The sequence below is a fragment of the Camelus ferus genome, chromosome 2 (genome assembly GCF_009834535.1).
Source record: "Camelus ferus isolate YT-003-E chromosome 2, BCGSAC_Cfer_1.0, whole genome shotgun sequence".
Lineage (NCBI taxonomy): Eukaryota > Metazoa > Chordata > Mammalia > Artiodactyla > Camelidae > Camelus > Camelus ferus.
In genome coordinates, this window is record NC_045697.1 from 11892435 (window position 1) to 11918237 (window position 25803).

Here is a 25803-nt window from a genome sequence, read left to right on the forward strand (position 1 = left end):
TAAATATCTTTTTCCTTTTTAGTGCCATCTTGCTGGTTGGTGAACATAGAAAACCCTCTGGGCTGCTGTCTCCTTCAAGGAGAAAATAAACTAGCCATCAGCTGGGATTGCCCTTGCCTTCCCTCTGGGAGTGACACACCCCACATCTGCAGGGCATCTTACTTCCCCTTCCTGTTCCATCTGCTGAAGTGCTTACTCTGTATAAGGCCAACCTTCCTGCAAGTGACCTGGGTCTAGGCCAGTCGCCTTCTCTAGGGCTTAACCCCCTGGGGGATCTTTGCTCCCCACGTCACAGTCTGCAGGTCACTCCCTACAGCCCACAAGCATTCTTGACCCCTGGTTTTCAGCGTTTCCTGCGATGTTCCCTGCCCCTCATTCACAGTCTCCGGCTCCCCTGCTCCCCTCCCCTCCCCCTCCAGGCTTGTGATGTGTGACTCCACGGCTCCGACTGCTTGTGACAGTTACAGCCCCTTTGCTGTGACACTTCATCATCTTTATTGGAACTCATTCTCTTTAACACGTCTTCCCTTTTCTCCTTCCTCTTCTGCCCAACCTCCAAACGTTGACATTCCTGAGGGCTTGGTCCGGGGTTTCTGGAGGCCATGACAAGACCCCTGCTTGGTTCTCCCTTGGAGAGAGACACCGCGGGGAGCGCATTTACCCAAAGCTTCTGCCTTGGGGGATCCGCCTGCAGCGTTCTCACGGAGGCCGTGCTCTCCCTGGGTGTGACCCAGCACAGTCTTCCCAAATCTTCCTCGGCCCTCTCTTCACAGGTGTCAACTGTGCATCTAAGTCTGAAGGCTCTTCCTCCTCTGCTTCTTCCCTTTATTCAAAACAGGTGTTTCCCCTGAGAAGGGGGCAACCTGTCCTTGACATTGGACGCTGACCTGGTGCTGCTGCGGCATGTTACTTTGAATAGCCATAAAGTGTCTCGGGATACCAACCTCCTAGGGAAAGTTGCTCCGAGACCATGATAAAGGGAGACAAAACAAAACCACTTCACAATTTTAAGCACAGGAAAAAAACAAGGTCACTCTGCCACCTCCAGACATCAGACATCCTCCTGGCTAAAATAAGTGACCGACCCCTCCCCCTTTCTTTCCTTTTTAAATGACCGTTTATAGCTTTATGTCTGGTCTGCCCTCTCTACAGATAGGACTTAAGAAACCCAGTCAGAATTGCTTCTGCTCTCTGACAGCATCTGATCTAGCATGACTCTCCCTTCTTTAGACTCTGCTTGAGATCGCCTGATCAATGCCGAAATCTTACAGTAGGTTCTAACACCCTCTTCCCGAGGAGCCCCACCATGCTTGATGATGAACACTCTCCCCTTCTCTCTCCAACAAGTAATAAACCCAACTTGTTTAACTCCAGGGGGGTTTCTGGTGCTTTCTGCATCTCTAACTTGGGGTGTGCCTCCTGGAGGACCCTACATGCTGCTATGGACGTGGTCTGAGACCAGGCAGTGGGATGGGGTTTGGAGACCGGCTCGCTCACTCTCCAGCTGGCAAGTAGGACCCATCCGAGTGGTATGTGAGAGAGTCATCAACACAAGGAGATGGTCCAGTTACCGAAGAGTACACCAGTGGTGCCCTGGAAAAGTGTCCCCGTGAAAGGGACTTTGTCAGCGCATGGCTTCAAACACTTGGAAGGTAAGGGGAAGTATTGCGTACAAGATGGCTGGTTATCACTGCCCTGTCTTGACTCAGCAGAGGGACAAAATAACAGTGTTTAATGGCCAAAGGCTGCTGTGAGTGCCTAGGGCATCACTGGTTATCTCCTGCAGGTGGAGAACAGATAGCTGAGGAGCCAGGAGGTAGCAGATCAAAACCAGTACTGCATCCTAGGGATGGTGGTGGAGATGGTTGCTACCCTTGGAAGTCTAAAGGACGCTAGGAAGGCATCCCTGTCATAGCCCCACTTAATTTCCCAGCCGGGCCCTTGCAGAACCCAGGCAGGTGCTGGAGAGTGAGTATATACCAAGTAGCCTCGATCACAACCGTGGTGTTAGATGCGGTACTGACATTGGAGCAGTTAGAAAGGGCTCAGATGTGTGGTGTGCAGCCTTGTGGGCAAATTCATTCTCTTCTACCCCAATTAAGAAACAATTTGCATTAGTGTTCCTTTCCAGTTTTGCTCCGGGAATATGTTAACTCTTCCTCCCTCTGTCAATTTAATAGACACCCTGAATAGATTTATCGTCAAATCCTATTGTTTCTCCCTCCTAAATCCTGAATCAGTTCACATCTCTTCATCTGTACTGTTACCTCTAAGCCATTCCCATCATCTCTAGACCACTCTGCTCTTGAGAGATTGACAGAATCAGATTATGCAAAAGAAAACAAGAATATTTTATCTATCAAGTTAAATTTCCTTGTCAATATTACCTACAGTGCAGAGAAGTAGAATTTCATGCACTGCTGGTGAAGGTGTAAATTGCTAGGGTCTTTCTGGTAATTTGGCGATATCACGCAGAAGACCTAGGATATGTATCCTTTGATGCTTTACTTCAATACTCAAGGAGTATGTCCTAAAGACAAAGTGGTAGAAGCATGCCAGGTTTACTTAGCAAAGATACAATTATTTGGGTATAATCTAGAAATTGAACATCTCTCACCGGCAACAAGAAAGAAGTCAAAACAGATGTGGGTCTCAGTAAAATTCTATCCCTGCAGCGGTATTACGGTGACTTAAAGGACAGCAGTATGAAGTGCAGCCTGCTTTGTTAGTCATCAGGAGTTGCATAGTGATGGGAAATATTTCAATAAACAAAAACAGAACTACCTGTTTAAAACACAAAACACAGACATAATCTTACAATGTTCACCCTAAGCAGGAAACAAAAGACACCTAAAAAAAATACTTGATACTGGAAAAGAACATGGCATGTAACACGGATAGTAACAAGGATTTGCATTTTAAAAATTACTGGACCATGAGTTTTGATTAGGTAGTAAATTTGCCTTTAAATTGGGAGTTTGAGTTGTAATTGCATTTCTCTCAAAATGGCATAGTGCGTGAGCAGCTGTTTTACTGAAGATGATCTGACTGAGGTTAATGTGAACTTCCTATTTCCAAGTTCAGTCTTCATCTAATTTCACCCTTCTTTAGAAAATCAATACAAGTCACAACCATTTTTATTGCCCAGTTGTTCAAAGTTTTATTCAAAGAGCAAAGATTTGACAGTGCATAGAATAAATAGTTGTTTATGGGCCACCTGCTGGGCCAGCACCAAAGAATTAACATATTTTTCTCACTAGAAGTTGTATTGAGTCTTGTCAAATCGCACTGCTCTGTCAGAGGGTCAGACAGCTCAGTGTGGACTGCAGTGAGGTCACGCCCAGTTCTCTTTGACCTGCCGAGCACCCATGCAGTGGGGAAGTCACGCACCAGGGGGGCAAGACTAGAGATTCAGTAGAGCTTTGACTTCAAAGAACAGATAATCTAGAATCCTTCGCAAATGACCAAGTCGATGCTACAGTCTTTGAAACTGAGATGTATGACAGGGCAAAGCTCAGTTATTCACAGAAAAATCCTGGCAAAGCTTAATTGCAATTCATGATTGGTAGCGTTACCCATATTATTTTACTTTCCTTCAGAAAGCGCCTTTTGAGGTAGGTGTTATGCCCTCTGTAATCTACTTGTCCTGGACCTAGGAAGACAAAATACTTGATTCATGTATGCCAGGGTCTGCTACAGTCCATTCTCAGTAGTTTGGTTTTTTTTTAAATTGGCTTTCCTGGTTATTTTTGACCTTTGTTTATTCCTCTGCCTATTGAGGTTAGATGTGCACTTTGGAATTGTATCATTTACATAGGAGGACTTTTCACGTGAAGATGCCCAGCATCCTAGGAAAAATGAATCACTTTAAAAGTAGACCCTGGATATCACAAAGTCTGCTGTTCCACAAGGAACAATCTATGGACACTGGATATATTACATGTAGGTCATCAGTAACATTAACAGCGTTTTCCTGTGGGAGCTAATCTGGTAACACTGGCTTGTTTTATCTTAATGTCACAATGAAACAGTATGAAATGTTAATGCAAGAATTTGTTTTAGCCATACATGTAAATCATACTACAAGCAAGTTATTTGGTTGACTGGTTTTCTAGTTCATTCCCTCATTCAGATGTTTCAAAAGAAATGTTTTTCAAATGTCCTCTTTGTGATGTATCCCAAGGATCAGTTTAGAAAGAAAAATATTTGGTAAACCATTCCTGGTGGGCAGGGCCCTGTTTCTGCTGGATTTCTTTGGGCTGGGCTGTTTCATCATCTTGTGTCCTGAAAACAAACAAACAAATAAAAAGTTTCCTTACATGGTTTTGAAAATTAGTCAGTAAACAACTTTCAGTCAGTAAAGCCACCTTTTCAGGAGAAGATGACTGTTTCTTTACTCTTCAAAAGATACTAGAATGTGGTGGGCCAAGGGCCAAGGTTCGTAGCTAGAAACAAGCTGTGAAGGAGCGGGGTAGGGGTGGGGGGGTAGCATCTGTTTTGAAAACAGGGTTCTCCATTGTTTCATTTAACACTAATGAGGCATATTTTGCAACATTTGCTATTTAAAACAATGTGAAGACAGCCTTAAACAGAGGTGTCCGAGAATGAGATGGACCCATGGCCAGGGTCAGGCGCCGGCTCTGGCAGTTCACAGACTGCTTGGGGCTTCCAGGCTCCCGTGTCCTCAGCTGTGAAACACAGGGCTGGACCTCGTCAACGACTGACAGGGGGTCCTTCCAGCTCAACACTCGTATTTGTCCAAATAGCCTTGGGAAAAGGAACACTTCAGAAGGAGCACTTTCTGAAATGCAAATTTCAAAGCCCAGAATTAAAGGTTATGCTCTGACTGGAAGGCTAAATAGGAAGAATTAATAAAGGGGGAAAAGCACACATTTCTGGAAAGGAAGCATGCTACGAGGGTTTCTGGGAATATAAGGCAGTATCAGAGATCTCATGATCAACCAAACCCACAGATTAAGAGGCCTTAAAATTGCAAGAGTATACACTGTATCTTGAGAAATAACCCTAACAGTAGAAATACATTGAACGCGTCTGTGTCAGGTCTTGTGCTAAGCATGTCCTATGGATTAATTCCTTTAATGTCACATCAGTCTGATGAGGTAGCTGCTGTATTTTCATTTTAGAGGTGAGGAGACAGACTTAGAGAGGTCAAGTGAGCTGCCCAAAGCCACACAGCTAAGAATGAGGAGGACCAGAATTTGAATCTAGACTCAAGGCCAGATGATGAGAGTCCACTTCAATGTGACCCACCCTGAGGTGGTCAGCTAAGTAGTGATTCAAAGTCCCCTATCTAATCATCCATTAACAACAACAACAAAAAAAGGCTTTCTGGAATTTGGTATCAGGAATAGTAAGTACCTTTTCTAAAGAATGACCTATTTCCCATCTCTTACATAGTCCTCCTCTTTGGCTGGATTGTAATTTGTCCAAGGCAGGGCTTGTTTTGTTACTCTTCTATCTGCCCACGTACTGGGCATTTAACAGGTGCTGGAAAGGAACTCTGGTTTCCTCCTGTCTGGAAAAATGGAACCACAGCTTTGGCCCCTACCTTGTGGCAGTTTTCACATCTGGAGATGGGGTGGGTTTGTAGGGTCGGCCGCAGCTGGGGCCTGGGTCCAAGCTGGGCGACTTAGTTATCGGAGGGGCATTGATCCTGGAGCTCAGGTCGCCACTCAGGAAGTTCTTGGCATAGGAGGCGAGGTTTGGCACGCTGACCACTCGGCTGGGCACTTCCTCCATCTTCTTTTTCTGTTTGTAGGATAAGAAAGGCCTGTAAGTGCCACCCAAAAGAGGCATTATTGTAAAGTAAAGTAGATAAGGCCTGCCCAGCCAAGACTATATGAGCAAGGGAGCAATACTTTCATTTATACGCGTACATGTTATTTTTGAAAGCATCTTCTCCTCCAGTCTACTTTGTGTTTTAAAAAACATAGGTTCACAACCTCTTATCCAAAACTTCTGAAGACAAATGTGTTTTAATTTAAACTCCTGTTTTAGATTTGAAAAGGTCATATAACACACCCTGCAGAAGCTGGGCCCACCTTGTCCTCAAACACATTAATACTTCTGGAGTGAAACTTGCATTCGGTCACACTAAGAGGGAGATATAAAAGTTATAAATGAGCTCACATGAATTCAGCTTGGGTTTATAGTCTTATGAGTTATTTAAAAAATACACATTTTTTTTTAGCACTTGTAGGATTCTGTGATAGCAGATGAGAGATCTGGATGTGAATTTTCTCACTGTAATAAATTCCAAAAATATAAAAGGAAAAGAAGTGAAGGATTCCTGCTCTTCCCTCTCCTTCCTATCACCAGTTATAGCCATTATTAATAGTGACACATTTATTTATTAAAACGTTGGAAAATACAAAAACTCCATAAAACTTAAAAATACACATAATCTGTCTAGACAGATATAAATACTGTTTGTTAATAATTTGGACTACTTCCTGTGGGTCTTATTTTCAATGAGTATTCCTCTAAATGTATGCCAGCCTGTTGATAAATAAGCTGCCATTACCTTCGGGAAAAACGAAACCAGCAGAACTGTGTAATGTGTTGCAACCTTTGAACTAATTTACCTTCATGGAAGGGGTCAGATACCCGGGGTGAGGATTGAAAGAGAAGGACCGATTCCGATGGGACATTGCACTGGGGAAAGCTGCGTAGTGAAATCTTCTCTCCTCCTGCGAAAACAATCGAGCTGAGTCTCAATGAGCCTGGCTACACAGCACTGGGTTTGACCTGAAGGAAGACGGCTGCGTGAGGGCGGAACACAGAGCAGAAGAAAGCCCGAGGGAGGGAGGGGAAGCCAGCGGGAATCAAGCTGCCACCCACTGAAGCTGTGAGGAAGCAGCTTTATTTCTGGGGCCTTGTGTCCCCAGTGCCTCTTGTAAAGGAAAGGGCAGGCTTGTTTGGAATGCCTTAGGGAAGTCAGAGATGCAGGTCGTCTTGGGATCTGACAAGAGTCTACTGCAGAAAGTGATTAGTTAAGGTGAAGAAAGAAAACAGCCAGGTGCAGTCTCTTATGTGGCCAGTCTCGTGTTTACATGCCATTCTCCACTTTTTTCCTTCCTGCTGTATTTTTTTGGGGGGTGGGGGGAGGTAATTAGTTATTTATTTCTTTTTAGAGGAGGTACTAGGGATTGAACCCAGGACCTCATGCCTGCTAAGCACAGGCTCTACCAGTTGAGCTATCCCCTCCCCCCATATTGTTTTATAGCAAATTCCAATCATTGTGTAACATGTGTAAAAACATCGGTAAGTATTTCTAAGAGATAAGGACTCTTTTTAAAAAAAAAACAATAACTACAACATCTTTGTTATACTTAGCAAACAAGCAATTCCTTATTAGTATTACCTAATTTTCAGTTAGTGGTTGAGTTTTCCTGATCATCTTGACACGAAACAGCATGACAGGAGCAGGAGGGTGGGAGGACAGACGTGAGACGTGTGTGTGTGTGTGTGTGTGTGTGTGTGTGTGTGTGTGTGTGTGTGTTGTGGGAGCATGTGAAGCTGCGCAAACCACTGTAAGACCATGGATTTTACTCTGAGGAAGATGGGAAGCCACAGGAGGTGCTGAACAGAGCCGTGCTGTGACCTGACTTACAGTTCTATAAGAGCACTTTGGTTGCTGTGAGGTGAGCATGGTCGGGTAAGGGTGGATTGAGTGGGGAGACCAGCAGACTCTCCATGATGCACCTGAGAGGCAGTGGGACTTGGACCAACATGGAGATGAAGGTAGAGATGAAGGTACAGAGTGAAGGCAGAGATGGCGGGAAGTGGCTGGACTAGCTGTCCTGCTGTGGGCCACAGGGACAGGAGTGAGTCTATCACCCGGTGTCTCCAGAGCTGAATGTAAGCCACTGGGAGCTGGCTTACAACGAACTCTCAGCCAAAGCATGAAGCACAGGGAGGCCGGACCAGAGCCTCAAACAGCGGTCGAAGTGTGTGGAGACACGGGCGTGAGGTGCGAGCCAGTCTTGATTTCCCCAAGTTCTGTTGGTTAAAAAAACCAAACCAATATCAACATCAGGGGCTTAGGAGTAGAGTGATTTTTTTTCCTTCTATTTTCCTGTTTTGATTTTGTTAGTGAATATTTTTTTTCATGTAATAGAAAACAACAAAGGATGTTTTGTAAGGGGGCTTTACAGTTATCAGAATGCAAGTTCCAGGCACTCAGAGGAGAGCCAGGCTAAAGCAAACGAACACCAGCCTCACCGTGAGCTGCCTGATGACCTCTTCTCTCTCCTTCAAGCGGGTCCGCAGACGGCCTATGAGCTGAACGTCCTCCGGCCTGGACGCCCCCTTCCCTGGCTTCTCTCCGGAATCTTTCGGTCTGTTTCAAGCAGGCGTGCAGTTAGGCCCCAGGCCGCAATTACTGAACCGCGAGGAGGGAGAAGACGAGGATGCTGCTGTGCGCTTGGCCCCTCCACCCACTCGGTTCACGAACGTGCAAACGGACGCCCAGAGAGCTTGCCCAGGGCTACCCGGTGAGATGGTTGCAGAGCTCCAAGTGGAGTCCAGGACCCCACCTCCCAGTCTGATTTTGTCAGTTCCCCCAGGGCTGCAGGGCCCAGGTGTGCACACAAATGCCCCATTCAGTGGGGCTTCAAGAACCAGGGAGGTTTGGGAGAAGAAGCCAATGCGGGAAACTAAATTTCCCCACATCCACCAAGGCCAGCAGGTTATGTTAATAAAGATGTGGCTCCCACGCCATCTGCTGGCGGCCAGAGAGCATGGCATGAGCTTATTCTGCAGAGCAGAGGGGCAAGTGGTACCCACCACAGCCCTTACAGCAACGTGAAGCTGGAGAGAAATAACCCTCCGGTCAGTGGGTCAGTGCAGGAGAGAGAGGGGGCGAGGGCTGCGGGTGATTACTGACTGTAGTTGGTGAGAGGCCAGGGCTTTGGGGTGAGATGAATTGGGCTCTAATCCCAGCTCTGCTTTTTTCTAGCTGAGTAAACTTGGGCATAGCATTTTGCCCATGAGCGCCTCAGCTCCTCCTTTAAAATGGGTGTGAAATTGGGTGCTATGAGGACTCAGTGAGATAATGCATTTCTGGCACCTGGTAAGTACCCATTAGATGGCAGCTGGTAAAATCTTCCACCCTGTATTTGGCATGATTTGCTTTGTACTAGAGACAGTGGGACAGTTTTTAAGAGCACAAGTTAAGGGTCAGACAGGTGACATTTAAATTTACTTAGTGCTGCTTGACCTGGTCTCCCTGTCACTGACCCTGATCTCCCAGTCTCTTCTCCTCTCAGCAGCCACAAGTGACCCTGTTAGAAGGTAAATCAGACCACGTCACTCGTGCTCAAAGCCTTGTACACCCAAACATCTTCCCGTTCAGTACAGCATTCTCTTCATCCCTCCCAGCTACCCCACCAACTCCAATTCCTACCACTCACTCTAGCACTCATTCCACTTCAGCCTTGTGGCTGTTTGGGCTCGTGAAGCAGGCCCCAGGGCCTTTGCACTTGCTGTTCTGGCTGCTTGGAATGCTCCTGCTCCAGATGGCTCCCTTCACTTCTCACCTCTTCATGCTCAAATGTCACCTACTTGCCCACCCTTGGCTCTCTCTAGGCACTGGTCCTGCTTTCCTTCTAGCACTTTCACCACCTGATATGAAGTTAAATATTTATTTGTTTGCTAGTTTGTCAGAATCCCCACCGAGAATTTGTGAGCACTATGAGAGCACAGTCTTTGTTTTATTCCCGATTGTAACCCCAGAGTCTAAAACAGTGCAAGGAACACAGTAGGTCCTTAATAAATATTTGTTGAATGAATAAATGAATGCATGCAAAAATGAATGAGGGGCCCTTGATTTCTTTATCTATCCATGGGAGTAACTGTCTTCTCCCTGAAGAACCATGAAGATTAAATGAGATGATGCATATCAGAAGAGGAAAATGCTCATTAAAAAAAAAAGCCTCAATCCTTCTGATTTCTTCCAAGTGTGAGGGTCAAACCGAACCCATGAGTCAGTGCTCATTCCTCAGATTCCCACTGCCCTGCACAAGAGGGAAATGTGGTCTCATAAAAGGACAGGTGATTAACCATTCCAGTTTGCCCGGGACTGAGGCGCTCCCCGGAGCTCAGGACTTCTTGTTTCAAAACTGGGAGAGTCCTGGGGACAGTGAGATGAGTTGGTCTCCCTAATAAAAGGGTACAGACACTAATCCCTCCCACTCTGGGGCCAAGGCCTCACTTACTCAGTTTCCAGGGCAGCCAGCCGGGCCTGGAGCCTGGCCTGAGCGCTGCTGAAATCCGCCACCATGGCCTGCATCTCCTTCCGGTGTTCCTGGCGTAGCAGCTCCACCTCCCTGGCCCGCTGGGCCTGCTGATCCTCCTCCAGCCGCCTGCGGGGGTTGGGGGGGATGGAAGCACACCTGGGCTTGCCCAGGCTCTAGGGATGGACCCTCTCAGGCACTGGGGTTTCCTTCCCCCTCTGCCGGGTGGCCAGGTTTGGGAGACAATGGGTGGGGGTGGTTATGAATCTGAGGTCAGGACACCATGGGAGGAGACCTGGGGTCCCTGAGCTGTGGAGTCCAGGATAAACCCAGCTTGTGGGACCCCATCTCAGCACCTCCCACCCCAACATTCCTTGAAGCATGGAGGGCAGCCTGCAGGGGGAGAGGGTAGGGGACAGCTCTGGAGGGGAGTCCCAGAAAACACTCCCTTTACTTGGGGCAGGTGGGGGCAACCAGAGGCTGAGATTCTGTATCAGAATTACCAAACACTGGGACTCTGAGACCTGGGGACCAGCAGTCCACTGTGGAAAAGCAGGGTGGGTGAGGGGTTAGGAGAACAGCATCCAGAGCCAGGCTTCCTGCAGCCTCCTCCATCACCTCCTAGCTGTGTGACCTCAGGTGAGCTACACTCTGCTCAGTGTCTCCACCTGTCAACAGTGGCTACCTTGTAGGGTTAGTGCAAGGATGAATCAGGTTAATCCATGTCCAGAACAGCCCGTGGCACAAAGCACATGTTCAACCATCAGCTATCATTTTTCTTAACCTTGAAGTGGGTCACAGACCAGCCTGGATAAACTAGTGATAGTGACCACCACAATTTACCAAGTGCCATGGTCAGTGCCAAGCGTTTGTGTAAGTTTCACTGCATTCTGCAACATCCCTGAGAGGAGCTGCTGCCTTCTCCATTTGACAGGTAAGGGCATAGTCAGAGGGGAGGGGACTCCCCCAAGTCGCACAGCTAGTTAAGAGCACACAGCACTGTCTTGAGCTATTCCACTGCTCTGTCTCCCTAAGGCTGGTTTTGAGGCTACTTTTCGCATTGTTAGGGTGGATTCCATAAATTCCCTGATCTGTAGGGAAATAGATAAACCCCTCCTCTCTATTTCAGGGCAAATTCCCTGTGGTTTTGCGATCTAGAATTCCTAGACCACTGATACTTTCCTTGGGTCACAGAAGTGACATCAGTGAGGTGCTGGCATATGAGGGAGTCTTTGGGAAGATGCGGAGGATGCGACCCAATCTTAGATCCCAGAGGCTCACCAAGGAGCAATGGAGGGAGTGGGGGAGGCGGGAAGGGAAGGAGGGAAGGAAGGAGGGAGGGAGGGGAGCTCTGGGGCCCCAGGCCTACTTGCGCTGGTCGCGGAGCTGCAGCGCCTCCTGCTGGTGCTGTTCCACCTCCGCCTGCAGCCGCCGCACCTCCTCCTTGAGCTCCGAGTTCTCCTCCCGGAGGCCGCATCCCTCGCGGGGCTCCTGCGCAGCAGCGCCCTTCGGGGACCCCGTCTGGCCGGGGCTGCCCGCCTCCTGGGGAGAAAAAGCGGTTTGCAGGAGGCGCAAGGGCAGACAAGGGCCACAGACGTGCTGCGGCAAAGACCCAGCCTGCGCTCCGCCCGCCTGGAGCCCAAACTGGGCTCCTGACTTTAGCAGCTCACGTTTAGCCGCTTAAAGTTTCCCTGCATTGCGAGTTGACCAAATCGGGGCCTCAGAAATGCCGGTGAGCCCAGAATGTGGCTTAAATGAAAACAGGCCCAACTCTCCACCTGCGTGCTGCTCCCAGGCGGAGGCCGTGCCGGCTGTCTCTCTGCCTACGGACGCTGACGGCCCTGCTGACATGCTGGCTTCCTCCACCAGCCCAGGAGCCGTCCTGGGAAGGACCTGTCTCCCCTTCGTCTTCCCAGTCCCATAACCCCGAGCGCAGTGGCTGGGATTCAGTAGGCGCCAAATGCACACCTGCTATGAAATGATGCTTGAATGCCAGTGGTTCAGACAGAAATACAGATTTGTCCGACATTAAATCAGGGGGGTCAGGGTCATTCCCTGATGAGTGAATGTCGCAGTTTTCAAGTCCAGGCAAACATGCCTGAAGGCTTGTGCATCTGTTCATTCCACACAAGGACTAAACAGGAGCGTGTGGCCCAGGCCCCGGACCTCTTTCTTCCTGCCCTGGGGTCTGCATGGTGTGGGACCCCCCTGAGCACCACCTGGCACTCACACCCTGGTTAGGGTCCTGTGAGGCCACCCCTGACTAATGGGAGAATGAGAAGGAAATCCCTCTGTCCTTGGCTGGGACAAATTTGAGAATTATTTCATGGGGCTCCTTAGAAGATCCCAGCGGCTGGAACACTGCTTACCTGCAGTGGCGGCCTCCTTGGGAACCCATCCTTCTACTGCACCCGCATCACTCCTGCTGCCTGAGGCTGGTCCTCCTTGTGTATGTATTTCTTCTCTGCGTGGGATATTGTGTGAGGCCTGGCTGTTTCTCCCAGAGGGTTCAGGGCTTCCCTCCAGTGAGGTGAAGGTCAGGGCTGGCGAGTGGATCACCAGGTATGGTCTCATCCACCCAGCCCGCTTCTCTATCCATAACCCTCAGGGGAGCCTGTCACTGTGGAGAGCCCAACATTGGACCCTCCAGCCACCAGCTGTCATCATCCCACAGTCCCCATCCCCTTCCACCGGTACAGGTGGCTCCCACTGGTCTAGAACACGGCACAGATCACGTTCCGTCTTCCATCTGCTGGACTTTACCGACCAGGATGATCTTACTGTGATTCACACTTGTTCATAATGCTCACGAAACATGAGAATCGAATTAGGTGCTCGGTACCACCAAAATACAAAATGAACGACCCCATGTTCCTGCGATCTTTGGCAGGGCTGGGACACCAACTAATCATGGCCATTGGAAACCCTGGTGGAGACCCTACTGTGTGCAGAACTGTGTGCTGAGTGCGGGAGGCGGGGGTGGGGATGAGATGAAGCAGACATGGCTGCTCTCACGGGACTCCTGATCCAGGGAGGAAGGAAACAAGGACACCTGTGAAATGCCAGGTCCCTGACGGCATCGGCAGTAGGTGCCGGTGCCAGCTGAGCTGTAGCAACGGGAAGTGCTCCAGGGGCTCACAGGTGTGGAGGGGCCCCAGCGTGGAGGGCTGGGCTGGGCCCTGAAGTGGGAGGAGGGGTCCCAGGCAGGGGGCAAAGGCCCTGAGGGAAGGTGCAGAGCCCACGTTTAGCACAGAGGGCGATACGCTGGAGATTCGAACCACGGCCAGTGGCTGAAGGCTTTTCAGTGTCACACCCGGCATCTGGAGCTTACTCTGATGGGATTAGGGAGCCACTGAAGGCTCTACACAGGCGCGCTTTAGATGAGGACCTGAAGCCATCTGTGGTGGGCCGTGGAGAGAGGCCTGGGCTGTGAGGAGTCACTGCGCTCAAATTATGGACAGGTAAGGAGGGGGCTGAGTCTGACCAGAAAGTTCAAGGAGAGTCAGCATCTGGTGACAGAAAAGCAGCCCCCACCCATGGGAACAGGGAGGGCTGGACAGGGAGTCTGTCTGGGAAGGTGTTCGTGAAATCCCCTGCAGGCCCAAAGGAGTAACCCCGACGGGCTGTCTCCAGGCCTGTCTGGCACCAACCCCCTGAGATGCTATTGTATCTGAATCAAAAATAACACACTGCACTTAAAACTTAAAGATGGGAGGCTGCAGGCTCATCAAGTGTCCCCCAGGCCTGTGGAAGGGGAGGGTCTGCCCCATTTCAGATGGGGAGTAGCCTCACCCTGATTCTGCTCCCAGAAGGGTGTGGTATGGGCGGGGGCACTGACCTCTGCGGTGCTGGCATGGTCCTCACTGTCCCCGGGACTCGGGGTGATGGCCTGCCGCTGGCGCAAGCTGCCCAGGGCCCTCAGCTCAGCCTGCAGTGCCTCCAAGTCCTTCTGGTGCTCAAAGCAGGCAGCCCGCTGCTCCGACAGCTCCTGCCTCAGGGACTCTGCAAAAGGGAGAGCACAGGAGGTCAGGGGCATGGTGAGGCTGCAGTCTTCTCTGCCAGGACCATGGTCTCTGGGGTGGGCCGAGGGCACTGGTTTGATCTCCCCAAACTCATTTCAAGAGAACAGTAACAACAGTATCATGTGTAGAGCATTAACTCTGCTAAACCCTAGACAACTATTTTCACTTAAGCCCTACAACCATGCTCTCCAGGATCATCCTTCCCATCTGATGATGCGGGAAATGTTGACACTGCTGCCAACTCTTAAGGAGACAAAACATTCACAGGTTCTCCTCATGGGTATAACAAGGTCTTGGCTGGATTGTGGAGGCAGGAGATGACAGAGCTGACATGCGGTGAGCAGCACATACTGTCTAATAAAAACTCAACCAAGCAGCAGGTAGATCATATTCATATATAGAGGTTAAGAAAATGCTCTTCCCAGAATTCTCTTAAGGAGAGCCCTGTCTGGGTTTGAAAAAAATGTTAAAAAGAAAAAAAAAGCCAATACAGTCTTTAAAACTAGGCTGCAAATAAGGAGGGCATCTGTCTTGCTATTAAGAGTGGGAAAGAAGATGAGAGTAAAGGTAAAAATGAGGGAGAGCAATGATCTACAACAATGAGATGGATACTATTATTATTCCCATTTTACAGATAAGCAACTGAGTCACAGAGCAGTTAAGCAACTTGCCCAACGTCACACAGCTGGTGAGCATTAGAGCTGGGCTTCGAGCCCAGGCAATGTGGCTCTGGAGCTCTTTGCTGCCTCTGGTAACTTCCAGAAATCTTTGTGTGCTGGGTTTCTGCTGTGGGAACTGAAGAGGAGGCGAGTTTCGTGCTGGGGATAGCGTGGGGGCGGGGAAAGGACGCAGAGGAACGTGCAGGAGCCCGGAGGCCGAAGTCCCCGAATTTGCAGAAACCTTCAGAATGGAAACGAGAGGTTGAGGCCATCTCATTAAACTCTCCTGAAGGCTCAGAGATCTGGCTTATGTTCCGTGACGATGCTGCTGACGTTACCTGCACTCACTGGTCTCATGCTATACGCTAAGCATTTTAGATTTAACATCTCATCAAACCCATACAACGCTTCTATGAGTTCGGGACAAGTGTGACTAAATTTTATAGAAAAGGAAAGTGATGCTGAGAGTGACCGGCCCCACAGCTCGCAGCCAGCTGGTGGCAGAGCCAGGAGAGCCACCCTGGCCCTTGCCCCTGGGCCCCACGCTGCCCCGGAGTCCAGGTGTGCAGCGGGCTGGTACCTAGCAGCAGCCCCTGCTGGGCCTGCACCCGCTCCAGCTCCCCCTGCAGCTCCTGCCGGGCCTTCTCCAAGGCCTGCAGCTCCAGCCGGTGCGCCTGGTGCTGGATCTGAAGGCTGTGGCTGGATTCCTTCTTCAAGCGCTCCTCGGTGGCCTGTGGGCAAGAGCGGGAGGAAGAAGGCATGTAAGTGGGCACAGAGGGGCAGACCAAGCTCCAACCCTGTGTCGGCCCCCCACCCCCACCCCGTGCACTTGCCTCTAAGGCAAGCTCTTACTCAGCCGCGTACTTAACGTGGATCATGTCTTTTGATGCTTTCAGTGGTCATGCAAGGTACATGCCATGAGCTATCATTTGATGAATGAGGCACCTGAGGCACAAGGAAGCCGAGGGACGGCCTAAGCTCCCAACCCCTGTCAGGGGCAGACCCAGAATTTGGCCCCAGGCATCCCACCCTGAACCACAACCTGTATGGCTGTATGTCTGCTCTCTCCAACGAGAATGGCAACCTGAGTCTTTATATATATATATATTTCACATAATAGAGTAGTATCCTATTCTATATTTATCTATCTATCCATAAAAAGAATGAAATCATGCCATTTTCAGAAACATGGATGGACCTAGAGATTATCATACTAAGTGAAGTAAGTCAGAGAAAGACAAATATCATGATGTTAATTATATATGGAATCTAAAAAAGATCATACAACTGAACTTATTTACAAAACAGAAACAGACTCACAGACATAGAAAGTAAACTTACAGTTACCAAAGGGGAAAGGTGTGGGGAGGGATAAATTAAGAGTTTGGGATTAGCAGATAAAAACTACTATATATAATATAGGTAAACAACAAGTTCCTACTACATAGCACAGAGAACTATCTTCAGTAACTTGTAACAACCTATAATGAAAAAGAATATATACATGTATAACTGAATCACTGTGCTGTACACCAGAAACTAATGCAACATTGCAAATCAACTATACTTCAATTAAAAAAAAAAAAAAAAGCAATTGCCAGAACCAGGAAGCCTCCTTTCTCCTGCAAGGTGCCTCCAGCGCCCTCTACTGACAAAGCCTAACATTGTGCTCTTCATAAAGAGGAGAAATGCTTAAATCACCATTGCAAGCAGGTACGGAAGGGTGAATTGAGAACTGAGAGGCATAAATTTATAACAGAAGGTAAATTTCCTAATATTTCATATTAATGATGATATTTTTATTCAATGATCACACTTGTTAATAGTTTTAATTTAATTGGTCAAAATTGCTTCATTATCTCCTAGCTTCCCTGTTGCTGTTGAGATGTCTGGCGATGTTCAGATTCAAGCACCTTGAGCTGGTATCACTTTTCCTCACTGGGAGCTTTTAGAATTTCTTCTGTTTCGCAGGTGTTCTGGAGTTTCGGGATGAGCCCAGGTAGGGGGGTCTTCTCATTTCCTTCTAGGAATTTCATTCTGTTATTTCTTTGAAAATGTCCTCCCCTCCATTATCTCTTTCTGGAACTCCTATCTGTTAGATGTCAGCCTCCTGGGCTGAGTTTCTACACTTCTTGTTCCTTCTCTCCCATCATCCATTTCTTTGTCTTTCTACTTTGCTTTCTGGAAGATTTCTTTATTTTTTACATTTCAACTCATTTACTGATTTTTTAGGATTTCTACTATCCTACTTTTTTTTAATTTAAAAAGAGCTCTTTCTTGCTCTAATTGTCCCCTCCTTTGCAAATAACACGTTGTCCTTGTTTCATGGATGCAAATCTAATCCTTAATTCTGAGGATATAAATCCTTATTGAATTTTTCTTTTTCTGTTCCCTGCATTAACTATTTCCTTTGAACTCATTCTTTTCCTCTTGATTATCCTGGATTCCAACTCCCCCATTAGAGGCTTTCTCAAAAGTTTAGTAATCTTTGGCTGTCTCTTCGTATTTAAGAGTGGGTCACTGGAGGCTATTTGGAAGCTCCACCTCTGCCTGGGGTGGCATGGGTGGCGGGGCGGATGTCTGTGGGATGGTGTGCTCCTCTGGGGATCTAAGTTCTAGCTGCTCAGTTTCCGGAGCTGTGCAGGAGAAGGCATCGCTGGGGGCGGGACAGACGTGGCAGTAGTCTGTCTAATAATGGCTCAGTAAGCAGATTTTCACCTAAACGTGTTCCCAGACCCAAGCATCATCCCAGCCTCTGAGACTGATTATTTCTTAATTCAAAGTCTTTCTTTGGCTTAGTTTATCCAGGGCTTCCCCCCTTCTCTCCTCCCCTGTCTCCTGTCCTTAAACAAGAGAATAAATAATTGCTTGACTGTGCTGGGTGGGCTGGAATCTGGGCTTTGAGGTAAGTCATATGCTCCGTCTCACTCTTGCCTTCCATTTTAACTGGTGCCTCCAACTCCTGGCCTTTCTGAGCTCTGCTGTCAGCTTGATTCTTATCATTCTCTATCTCCAGGCACTCTGGCCTGAGCTTCTCTGCTCTGCAAGGTCATATGCCATTTCCCCATTTGCTTTCTGTGTTCATGTATGTGGTTCGAGTGTACAGATGTCTCCTCGCTTCATCTGAACAGAATATGCTTCCACTGTGTGTCTTTATTGTTAGATTGTTTCCAATAGAAAAGAATTTAAAAGATTTTACTCTACCACCTTAAAACCAGAAATCTCATGTTTTTTCATTTGACCAGCTGGACATCTCAAAGAAGTAGGCATCAATATCCCCAATTTATAGAAGAGGAAATTAAACTTGAGACGTTAATTCAGTGAGAAGCTTGACTATATGCCTACTCTGAGCTTGGAGAGGATTCAGTGATGAACAGGCAGATACGGTTCCTGGCCTCAAGGAGCTTCCAGTCTGGTGGATTTGATCATATAAAGAAGGAATTAGTTAGAGGGTAAAGACTGCTGTGGCCTCATCTCAGGAAAGAGCAGGGAGGGGAGGCCTTCAGAGAAAGCAGAAGGTAGATGACAGGTGGCAAGGGCTTGACCCTCCCTGCTGGGTCACACATCTTCATGGCCTGACTGCTCCATCACTGCTTTCCAAGCCCTTCAGGTCTTTTCTGCTGAGCTAATCTTTCAACACTGGGCCACCCTCCCACCCTCCCCTTTTCAGCTGCCAGGCTGAGCCTGACTTCTCAGCACACATCATGCACAACATGGCCCAAGTCATGAGAGCAAGTTGTTCTTAAGATACCAGGGTCACGTGCAGATCGGGAAAAGCAGTACCAGAAGCTCAGCAGACCTGAATCTGTATCCTTGCATCCTTGCTTTGCCACTTGCTAGCTGTGTGACCCTGAGAAAAATTACTGAACCTCTCTGAGCCTCTTTCCTCATCCAGGAAAAGGGAATTTGATAATAATGACTCTGTACGATTACTGTGGGGAGTGGAGATAATGTATGAAAGGCAGCCCACACAGGCAGAGCGGGCGCCTGCACAGCAAGTGCTCAGTAACAGGGGACGTCGTGATTAGCACCCTCACCTTGAGTTCCTGGTTCTTGGCCTTCTCAAGCATGCGGAGGGCTCGCTGGTGGGAAGCCTCGAGCTGCGCCTTTGTGGCCTGGTTCTGCTGGACCATCTCGTGGAGCTGGCGCTGCAGCTGCCCCCTCTCCTGCTCCGAGAGCTGCCTGAGCTCCCGCAGGTCCTCCCTGTGGTCGCTGGTGCACTGCTCCAGGGCCTGCTGCATCTGTGAGATCTGCCCACCAGGGCATCCTGCCCTCAGCCTGGACCCTTCGTCCTGCCTGGAATTTTCTTTAAAAATAAAAGCTTTCTGAATGTCTCCGCAGCCCAGCCCAGCCTCCTCTAGCCATAGGAACTCTGGGGTGGGGGTGAGGGGGTGGAAGTTTGAAGAACCTGGGAACAGCCAGCCCTCCTGGAGCTCCTCACAGCTGCCAGGTAAGAGGTAGAAGGGCTGGGACATACGCCACCCAAGAGAAATCAAGAGGGGACCAGGAACCCCTCCAGAGATCTACACAGCAGCCTCCCTCGCCGGCCCCATGTGCTCAAATCTCACTTTCTTTTGGAAGCTTCCTGACAATCCTATTTGGTATTGTACCCACCCCCTCACTGCCACACAGCCTCCCAGCCTCCTTTATCCTGCACTGTTTTTTCTTTTTCCTGAAGCCCTTAACATCTTCTCATCTACTCTGTGCTTTGCCTATTTCTTCTGTCTATTATTTACTGTCTGTACCACTTCCTTGGCTAAAGACACGCCCCATAATGCAGGACTTTCGTCTGGTTTGCTCTCTGACGCTATCCAAGCACCTAGAAGAGTTCCTGGCTCATAGTAGGCACTCATGAGCCACAGCAGGTGTGGAATGAACGAATAAACAGAACCAAGAACCCCACCTTGCCCTGGACCCGAACGCCCACCCCTGCTTGGCCAAAAATCAGGCCCTGTGTGCCTTTCCCAGGTTGTCTGTAAAGACGAGGAAGAGGCAGGGTGTCATTCAGCACGAGGGCGCGTCCCCACCATGGCTGGCCTTCTACCTGGGCTTGCAATCTGGCTTTCTGGCTCTGCCACTCCTCCCGCAGACGCTGGATTTCCGGGGCCTTCTCCTCCAGCAAAGAGCCCAGTGGAAGCTGCGGGTCACCTCCCTCCTTGAGAGGCACTTCGATCCTTTGAAGATATGGAGGTCAAAATCACAAAAGATCCCAGGCTGGAAATGACATGACCACCCTGATAACATCTCAGCTGCTCGGGCTGGGAGGAGGGAGCTCCACAGGCAGCTAGGGGAACAAGAGACATCTTACCTAGATATAAAAACGCAACTTGACAAATTCTAAGTGCTGTTGTACTTGGCATATTGTCAAGATTCAGCTGGAACCACCAGATACCTGCTTCGGTGGATGCTGAATAAAAGGCGATCAATTGTCAGAATGACTGAAAGCTTAGGGCTACTTATATGGGGTCCTTGGGGAATTCAAAAGAAGATGTCTCTAAGGTCTAATTTCACAACTCTTCCTGCACATGGAAAAAATAATGAAACAATGATGCTCCACTTGAATACAGTACTTTACACTTTTCAAAGCGCACTCATAACTTTTATGGCTGTCCCCAAGCACACATAGGAGGATTATAAATAGGCCTTTATGTGTTTGTAGCAGGAAAAAGACGACGCTGGTTTAAAGCTGCAGTAGTCTCTGCGTTCTAGAACAGATGCTGACAAATATTTTTGGAGGAGGCTTTCTCGTACTCAGTTCCAAGCTTTTAAAACAGCTGAGAAGCTCAAATGGGATTGGCTGAGATTGTAAAGTTAAGTATTTATCCTGTTTAACAACGTAAAAGGATGCCACACAGAGGGCCTCTCTGCGGTGACTGCTGGGACGTTGGTGCCGTTTTGCTTCCTCTGCCAAAGACATCAGGCCAGAGGCTCAGAGGTTAGGGAGCTGGGGCCCTGGACTGTGAAGAAAGGCCATGAGAGGGGAGGCTCTGGCTTGGCAGAGATGAGAAGGCCCAGCATTGTGGACAGTCCGAGGGAACCCCTGGGAGGAAGGGCAGGATGCCAGGACAGCACAGCAAAGTGGTCGGGAGCATGGGCACCAGCGCTGGGCTGCCCAGGTTCACGCTCCAGCCCTGCTGCGCTGCTGTGCGACCCTGAGTGAGCTCGTTAACCTGGCTGGGCTCCCTCATCTCAACATGCGGTTCATACTGGTCCCTTGCACATGGATTGCTACAGGATTAATAGGGCAAATACCTAAAACCGCTTAACACTGTGTCTGGCACATAGTAATAATCATATAAAGAACTGACCAAACGTTTAAGAAAGAGAGGCTTCTTTCTCTGCATCTTAATTCTCAAAAAAGTTATCCTCAACTTTTTTGAAGATGTGCTAAACATAATCGTATTTAAGGAGCAGTAAAGGGGAGATACCTTGGTCTGAAACAAACCAAGGGTTAGGAGACAGCCAGAGGTGATCAAGTCACCCAGTCTAGTGCAAGGGTGACAAATGACAGTAGCAGGTCGGAGGTGTGAAACAGGTAAACTCTCCCTCGCGATCCCTGGGGAGGGGACTGGACTTTCTCCCAGGGCCCAGTCGTTTTTTTTTTTAAATGTTATATTGAGGTAAAGTTTACAGTAGTGAAGTGCACAGACCTCATGTGTACAATTGAATGAGCTTTGACAAATGTACACAACCATAATACCAACACTACACTCAAAATATAGAACATTTTCATCACCCAGAAACCTCTCTTGCATCCTCTTCCAGTCAATCTGCCGTCCATAGGCAGCCAAGGCTTTGATTTCCATCACCACAGATTAGTTTTGCCTGATCTGAAGCATCATACAGGCAGAATCATGTGGTACATACTCTGCTGTGTCTGGCTTCTTGGGCCGTACATGATGTCTCTGGGACTCAACCATGCTGCTGTAAATGTCAGTAGTTCCTGTTTTTGTTGTTGAGTAGTATTTCATTACATGAATTTACCATGGTTTACCCACTTTCCTACTGATAGACAGTTCAATTGTTTACACTTTAGTATGAATAAAGCTGTTAGAAATATTCTTGTACAAATATTTTCATGGATACATGTTTCCATTTCTTTTGCTTAAACACCTAGGATTGGAATTACTGGTAGGTATACACTTAACTTTTTAAGAAACTAATAAATGGTTTCCCAAAGTGGTTGCACCATTTTACACTCCCACCGACAATGCATGAAAGTTCCAGTTGCTCTTCATCATTGGCAGCATTTTGTGTTGTCAGTCTTTTCATTGTAGCCACTCTGGTAGGTGGGAAATGGTATCTCGTTGTGGTTTCAAGTTGCACTTTGCCGATGACTAATGATGTTGAGCACATATTCATGGGCTTATGGACCATCTTATATCTTTTTTATGGAAGTGTCTCCTCAAGCATTTTGCCCATTTAAAAAGTAGGCTGGCTTTTTATTGTTGATTTATATAGGTCAGTGGCTTGTCTATTCATTTTCTCAGTGGTATTTTTTAATAAGCAGAAATTTTAATTTGGATGAAGACCAATTTATGAATTTTTTCTTTATTAGTGTTTTCATGTCCTAAGAAATCATTTCCTACTCCAAATTTGCAACAATATTCTCCTATGCATTATAGTTTTAGCTTTTATGTTTAGATCTATGAAACAAATTAATTTTTATGCATAGGGTGAAGCAGAGGCTGATGTCCATTTTTTCTCATATGTTTATGAGTTCTAACACCATTCGTTGGAAAACTTTTCCTCTCTCCATTGAATTGCTTCAGCACCTTTAACAAAAATTAATCAGACATTTTTGAGCAGGCCTATTTTCCAGGCCCTCCATTAGTTACCACTGATCTACTTGCCTATCTGTACATTGATATCAGATAGTCTTTATTACTCTAGCTTCATTGTGTCTTGAAATTAGGAAAGTCTGAGTCCTCCAGCTTTGTTCTTTAAGATTTTTTTCTTTATCTAGCTCCTTTGTTTTTCCATATCTATATTCAAGCAGCTTATTTACTTCTATAAAAAGAAATATTGGGATTTTATAAGGGATTGAACTGAATCTATAACTTAATTTAGAGTAAATTAAGATCTTAACAATATTGAGTATTTCAATCATAATCATTCTGTCTGTAAATAAAAACATTTTTACTATTTCTTTTTAATTTGTAGTCTTTTTTCTTGCTTTATAGGACTGGCTAGGACCTTCAGGTCAATGTTACATAATAAGAGCAGAATTTTTGCCTTTTTCCCAATTTTAGGAGGTATGTGTCCAACATTTCACTGTTAAGCATGTCAGTTTATCATATCACAGTTCATCACAGATGACATTTCTCAGGTCGAAGAAGGTGTCTTCTATTCATGGATTGCAGAGTTTTCATTATGAAAGGATGTTAACTTGTCAAATGCTTTTGTGCATCGATTGAAATGATTATATATTTTTCCTCTTTATTTTTAATGTGGTGAATTATATAATTGCCTTTCAAATTTCAAACCAATCATGCATTCCTGGAATAAATTCTATTTGGCTATGATGTATTATTCTTTTTCTATATTGCTTGATTTGATTTTCAAACATTTTGTTGAGGATTTTCCATTCATGAAGAATATTAGTTTGTCTATATTGATGAATGTTCTATGTGCCTTGAAAAAAATTTATTCTGTAGTTGTTCAGCATATTGTCTATATTGATTAGACTAAGTTAGTTGATAGTGTTGTTCAAATCTTCTATGTCCTTACTGATATTAGTCTAGTTGTTCAAATACTCAGAAAAGGGTGTCAAAATCTCCAACTATGGCTGTAGATTTCTTCATTTAATTCTCAGTATTTGCCTCATTATTTTTAGAGCTCTGTTACTAGGCAATACACATTCAGGACTGTTACGTCTTCCAGATGAACTGACCCGTTTACCACTATGAAACATCTCTTTTTAATTCCTGGTAAAATTCCTTGTTCTGAAGTCTACTTTAATATGAGTACAGCCATATAAGTGTCCTTACATTTCATATTTGCATGGTATATCCTTAGCCTTTTTAGCTCAAACCTATCTGTGCCTGCATTAGAGCTGCCATAACAAAACACCACAGACTGGGTGGCTTTAAAAGCAGAGATTTGTTTTCTCATAATTCTGAAGGCTAGAACTCCAAGATCAAAGTGTCAGCAGGTTTGGTTTTCCTAGGGCCTCTGTTCTGAAGCTTGCAGATAGCAAATTTCCGTCACCCTCTTCTCATGTGATTGTCCCTCTCTCTGCGTTACCAGTGTGCTTATCTCCTCTTCTTATAAGGACACCAGTCATCTTGGGTCAGGACCACCCAATGACTCTATTTTAACTCAATCACCTTTTTAAAGTCCTACCTCTAAATACATTCCCATTCTAACACATTGGGTGTTAGGGCTTCCTGTGTGAATTTGAGGGGGTGCACCATTCGGCCCATAACAGTGTCTTTATACTTAAACATCTCTCCCCCAGACAGCACATATTAACGTCTTGCTTTTTTATCCTCTCTGGCAATCTCTTTCTTTTAGATGACGTGTTTGCTTCACTTACCTTGTAATTATTAAAATGATTTGGCTTAAATCTACATCTTCCTCTTTGTTTTCTATTTGCCCAATTCCTTTTCTTATAGTTCGTCTTCTGTTCTTCTTTTTCTACCTTCCTACCTAACAAATATGCTTTAGTATTCCATTTTAGTTCTTTGACTGGATTTTTAAGCTCTTCTTTGTATTAATGTTTAATATTGCTCTATGGATTATAATTTATATCCCTAATTTATCAGAGTCTACTTAGAGTTAATATTGTAACTCTTCATATAAAATGTAAGTCCCTTATAACACTATAATCCCATTAATCCTATCCCTGTCCTCTGTGCTAGTTTGTCCATATATTATTCAACTACCTGCATTATGAACTCCGAAATATAATGTTTTTATTACTATTAAGCAGTTAGATGTCTTTTAAAGAAATTAACAGAAGGAAAAACAGTAGTTTTTTACATCTACTATACACCTACCACTTCTGATGCTCCTTCATTTTCTCTTGTTGATCCAAGTTTAAATTTGATATTATTTCCTTTCAGCTTTAATAAATTCCATTACCATTTATCTTATTTCATCTTGGCTGATAAAAAATTCTCTTAGCTTTCATGTACCTGAAAAAGTTTTATTTCACTCTCAATTTTGAAGGCTATTTTCCCTAGGTTTAAATTTGGACTTGACAAGTTTGTTTTTTTTTTTCTTTTCTTTTAGTACTTTAATGATACTGCTCCACAGTGTTCTGGCTTTCAGAAGAAAATGAGGCGGGAAGGCTGATGAGAAGTCACTTGTCATCTGTATTCATGAGAAGTCAATTCTACCTTGTAATTTGTCTTTTTAAAAAGCTGTCTGCTTTTTAACATTTTCGGGGAGATATATTTTGCTTTCAGCAGATTTTCTATGATGTATCTAGGCATTGTTGTCTTTGGATTTATCCTGTGGGGAGTTCACTGAGCTTCTTGACTATATAAATCGATGACCCACAACAAGCTGGGGGAATTTTCAGTCATTATTTTTCCAAATATTTTTTCTTGTTCCATTTTCTTTCCCATTTTTCTCTTGGGCTCCAAATATATGCATATTAGGCCATTTGATATTGTCCCACAAGTCACTAAGAGTCGCTTCATTTTTTAAAAATCTTTTTTCCCTTCATTCTCTGGACAAGGCAGTTTCTACTGATCTGTCTTCAAGTCATTAACTTTTCTTCCATAATTTTAATTTGCTGTTAAGCCTGTTCACTGAGGTTTCCATTTTGGCTATTGTACTTTACAGTTTTAGAATTTCCACTATTTCAAGGTTTTTACTTCTCTGCTGAAATTCCCTATTTGCTCACTCATTATAACA

At 46.3% G+C, this 25803-nt stretch overlaps 1 protein-coding gene across 3 annotated transcripts in view; it reads right to left on the reverse strand.

Moving 5' to 3' along the window:
- Positions 1–3148: 3148 nt before the first annotated feature.
- The window catches only part of FAM184B (family with sequence similarity 184 member B), a 101679-nt gene continuing 79024 nt past the window's right edge, over positions 3149–25803 (reverse strand). Inside the window, exons 9-18 of one of the 3 annotated variants that reach the window (XM_006192839.3) lie at positions 19982–20111; positions 18975–19187; positions 15518–15668; positions 14095–14258; positions 11626–11798; positions 10239–10385; positions 8245–8362; positions 6606–6710; positions 5570–5769; positions 3149–4284 (exon numbers count right to left, since the gene is read on the reverse strand). In XM_006192839.3, coding sequence (XP_006192901.2) covers positions 4191–4284; positions 5570–5769; positions 6606–6710; positions 8245–8362; positions 10239–10385; positions 11626–11798; positions 14095–14258; positions 15518–15668; positions 18975–19187; positions 19982–20111 — 1495 coding nt within the window. In that variant the 3' untranslated portion in view covers positions 3149–4190. Of the gene's footprint in view, positions 4285–5569; positions 5770–6605; positions 6711–6730; positions 8023–8244; positions 8363–10238; positions 10386–11625; positions 11799–14094; positions 14259–15517; positions 15669–18974; positions 19188–19981; positions 20112–25803 lie in introns of those variants that run through there. The other 2 variants (XM_032494644.1, XM_032494649.1) reach the window with 2 other exon arrangements.